The following is a 4,122-nucleotide window of genomic DNA, read 5'->3' as shown; positions in this document are numbered from 1 at the left end:
TTCCAGCCACAGCAGAGTAACTTGTGAGGATTAATGGTCTCTTCCTGCAGTGTCACTGGATTAATTGACCAAAAGTGATTTTGATGGTGGTCTCTCTCTCTCTCTCTCTCTCTCTCTCTCTCTCTCTCTCTCTCTCTCGTCGCCTCATGAATTAAACATGGCGGCGCTTGTTTATCACTGGAGCGTAGACGCAGACGTAGGTGTGATGTTAATGACGGTCGTACTCGTCAGGAAGTTGATCGTCACAGGTGGAAACGCCGAGACAGGAAGTCAACGTTAATCACCGGTGCGTTCCGGCCGACGTCGCCGCTGAGCATTTTAAGGCGTTTATATGGTAATTGAATTGAGCATGGGCTCATCAGTACTACCTGATACTCTACTGTACTGCGTCACTGTAGCTGGGGTTAAAGAGACAGTCAGTATTTAGTATTCACAGTACCATGGTAACGGGAGAGTGCTGCTAACATGAAGTACTTCCTCCCTGTGTACCTGCTCGTCCGATGTACGCTCTACCACCCTCACTGGTCTGTGCTGGTTTACACCACTTAGCATGATGAGCGCTGCCAGACCTGTGGGTGGCGCTACATCCTTGATAATATTAGCCTGTCCTACGCGTAGTGGGTTATCTTCTCTGTCAAAAATAAAAAATAAATAAAAATAAAACTAAAACTATATAGTACATATATTTACACATTTTCCACTCCTGGTCATGTGACATAAAACAGCACCATCTCATCTACCACTGGTAGACGTAGTACATCTGTTTCATATCAATTTCCATCACAGGCTAGGCTAGGCTAGGCTAGGCTAGGCTAGGCTAGGCTAAGCTAACTCTTAGTTAAATAAACGTGTCTGAATAAGACTGTTCTCCTCCTTAGTCTTTTCTCTGCATTAACATCTACTGAAAATCGAACAAGCTGCATTGACGCCCCCTGGTGGATGTGTTATATATGTACATCCTCAGAACTTTGCTGATGTTCACAGTAGGTCCAGTAGGTCCTTCAGGTTTGACAGACGTAGACAACTCTGGGCAGCGTTAGTAAACACATTGATTTATTTGATTTCTGTTATTTTACATTCCACATTTCAACATTTCCACTGTTTTTTTTAATCTTCTATTTTTAGGATTAATCAACAGACACGTTACTGATGTTAAAGGTTGATAGATCACCGTGGTTTTTTTTATTTCTTCTCACAGAGGAAGACGCAGTATTTGTTCGTCCCAAATCAGTTCAGATTCAGATCAGTTTAGATTTTTATTTGTTTGTTTTTATTGAGGATTTTTTCTTCACTGACTCTAAACTAGACCAGACCAGAGCACAGAAACCAGGTGTCACAGGACGGGCGACGATGACATCACACTACTGGACCAATGAGAGTCGGACTTGGTTTTATTTTAAAAAAAGTTTTAAAAAAAAAGATGATTCAATGTTGACCTTGTAGTACTACTGTAGTATCTGTACTCCTTCACCAAATACCAACGTAAATCCCTGAAAATCTGTTGACGTGAGATGAGTGGGTCGTAGTCGGAGTTTCAGCCCGCATCAGCTGATTGGTCCGGGCGTGACATCAACTGATTGGTCGGGGCATGACATCAGCTGATTGGTCTGGGCGTGACATCAGCTGATTGGTCTGGACGTGACATCATCTGATTGGTCCGGGCGTGACATCAGCTGACAGGAAGTGGTTTTGGATCAGAGGCGTCAGGACTTTATCGTAGCTGATTGTGCTTTTGAACACACTGTTCACTGAGCTCCGGTTTACCTGTGTGTGTGTGTGTGTGTGTGTGTGTGTGTGTGTGTGCGTGTGTGTGTGTGTGTGTCCACTCCACTGGGCACAGCGCCCTCGTTCTACGGCTGCAGTAACTGCATCATCAGCTTCATTTTCAAACTAACAATCCTGTCCTTCCTGTCGCGACGTCGGCGTTTGTAAAATAACGCTAACGTACTTTGTCAATTAACCAATGAGAGCAGAGTATTCATGACTCACTTTCATTTTCTTATCTTCAGATTCTTATCTTTTCTTTTTCAAATCCCTCCGACGTTTAACGTTCAATTATCCATTTTTTGTTGATAAGGTCTTGATGATGTCACGACAGCATTAGAATCAGCAGACAGCAGGGGGCGCTCTGAAGCCTCTTTGAAGGTCTCTCTCTCTCTCTCTGTCTCTCTCTCTCTCTCTCTCTCCCCAACATGATAAGACGAAAAATCAGTTGTAAGTTTTTGGTTGAACCTTTGGTTCTGAGGAGCGTTGAGTGTAAAGACCCGGCCCCCCCCCCCACGTCACCTGGTCCTGTGCTATGAATTCTGGGAGTTCAGAAGAAGCTGCTCCAAACCTGCGATGGTTTACGATCCACGATATAAAATCAAATTAAATCTCAGACTTTATTTCCACGTTCTTCAAACACCGCAGGTTTTGGGGGGAAAAAAGTATCTGTTTTTTTTTTTTTTAGTTTTTTGAAGGTTCTTTGATGAAATAAATCAAAGAAGCGGCAGCGACGACGTTAACGGACGTTTGAGTTTCAAAGTAGTTCTGGTTAAAAGTTAAATTTTTTTTCTCTAAACTTGTGACGGACGACGAGCCGCGGGTGCATTTTCAGAACAGAGGATATAAAAAAATCTAAATGAAAACTTTGACTTTACTTCCACGTACTTCAAATACAGGAAAGAAAAAGTATCTGTCTAGACATGTACAACCTCAGATGAACTGAAACCACATTTGTTCTGAGGAGGAGTGGAGAATCGTAAACCGTTCATCAGACGTCGGTGCTTGAGCCTCGGAACAATTGGACTTTCCTTGAACCGACTTTCCCACCGTCTGCTGGGAATGAAAAGATCATCTGGATCAGATCCCAGTCAGAAAATGTACTTGGGTTTTCAATGAGATACTGCGTCTCCCCCGACACGTCTGTCTGTTCAGAGTACTCTGAGGTCGGACTCCACTTTTTCAGTTTAACTACTTTTTACATGTTGTTGGTTTTTTTTTCTCTGTAGCCACTGCAAAAATAATCCACACACACACATTCGTACTCACACGTTTACGATACCTCTATGACTATAAAGGGGAGGGGGTTCAAACGAACACAACGTCGCATCGAGTGTACGCCCGGTGAACGGTTTGTCCAAAACAGGAGTAAAAATGAAAATACACTCTGAGCAGGAGAAGGATGGATGTATAAAATGGCTACGTGAAAATGACAACAGTCCCATGGATGTCACTTCTGGCGGGATATTCTGTACAGTATTGTACAACAGTGGAGGTCCGGCGTCTTCTGCGAAGCCTGAGGTCCTCAGAAGGTGGAGCAGTGAGAGTAAACAGATGAACGCCATCCTTACGTTTCTTGTAGAAAGTTCCATCCATGAAGAGGCGCCGTAGAGTTTTAAACTCTCGCTCAGTTCCGTCCCAGTCCACCATCGATATTCAAAGTTTTTAACAGTTCCCAAATGTCTTTCACCCCTAAACAGTTCCGGAGACTCCTGCTGCGATCATCCCCAAATGTCTTTCACCCCTAAAAAGTTCCGGAGACTCCTGCTGCGATCATCCCTGACTGAACATCACGGCTGAGAATCGAACCTCCCTAACAAACCTGTCCAGGTCATGGTCCGGTCCACTGGTCGGCTGCACAAACAAGAGAACGACTTCAAGAACGTTGATAATATTTTGTCAGTTCCTCTTTTTTTTTTTTCTGTTTTTTTTTTTTGTCAAGATCTTCAAGACACCCGATTTGAAACACACAAATAAAAAAACAAAAACGTGGACCCCGAGATGAGACGATGATCCGAGACGTGGAACAGTTCCTGAATTCAGTCCTCGACAACCGTCCTTAGCAGACCGTGCCGTTCTCCTGTCGGGACTTGGGGCAGGTGGATCGGGGTATCGGCTGGACGGAGGGGGCCAGGGTGCAGAAGAAGCCAGCGATGAGGGTGAGGCCCAGGCCTCCCCAGGCGCAGAACATGGACCACCCGTAGCCGTGGCCGATGTCGTCGGGCAGGCCGTACAGGTAGCGGGGGAAGCGGGAGAGCTCAAAGTTGATGCCAGCGACGCACGTGCAGAGAGAGATGATGCAGAACGTTCCTGCAACGGAAGAAACCACAGAGTTCAGGTCAAATACACACCAATTGG

The 4,122-nt window shown here is 45.0% G+C and overlaps 1 protein-coding gene and 1 long non-coding RNA gene across 2 annotated transcripts in view; one reads left to right on the top strand and one right to left on the bottom strand.

Annotated features, from left to right (window-relative positions):
• The window catches only part of LOC112487330 (uncharacterized), a 7,772-nt gene that overhangs the window by 975 nt on the left and 2,675 nt on the right, over nt 1-4,122 (top strand). The gene's annotated exons all lie outside the window — the stretch shown is intronic.
• tmem178bb (transmembrane protein 178Bb) overlaps nt 3,703-4,122 on the bottom strand; it is a 56,394-nt gene continuing 55,974 nt past the window's right edge. The window contains exon 4 of the mRNA XM_008316011.3: nt 3,703-4,074. Coding sequence (XP_008314233.1) covers nt 3,824-4,074 — 251 coding nt within the window. The 3' untranslated portion in view covers nt 3,703-3,823. The remainder of the gene's footprint in view (nt 4,075-4,122) is intronic.

This window comes from Cynoglossus semilaevis, chromosome 8 (genome assembly GCF_000523025.1).
Source record: "Cynoglossus semilaevis isolate Cse_v1.0 chromosome 8, Cse_v1.0, whole genome shotgun sequence".
Taxonomy (NCBI): domain Eukaryota; kingdom Metazoa; phylum Chordata; class Actinopteri; order Pleuronectiformes; family Cynoglossidae; genus Cynoglossus; species Cynoglossus semilaevis.
Note: the sequence above shows the minus strand (reverse complement) of the source record. Positions and strands in the feature narration are given on the sequence as shown.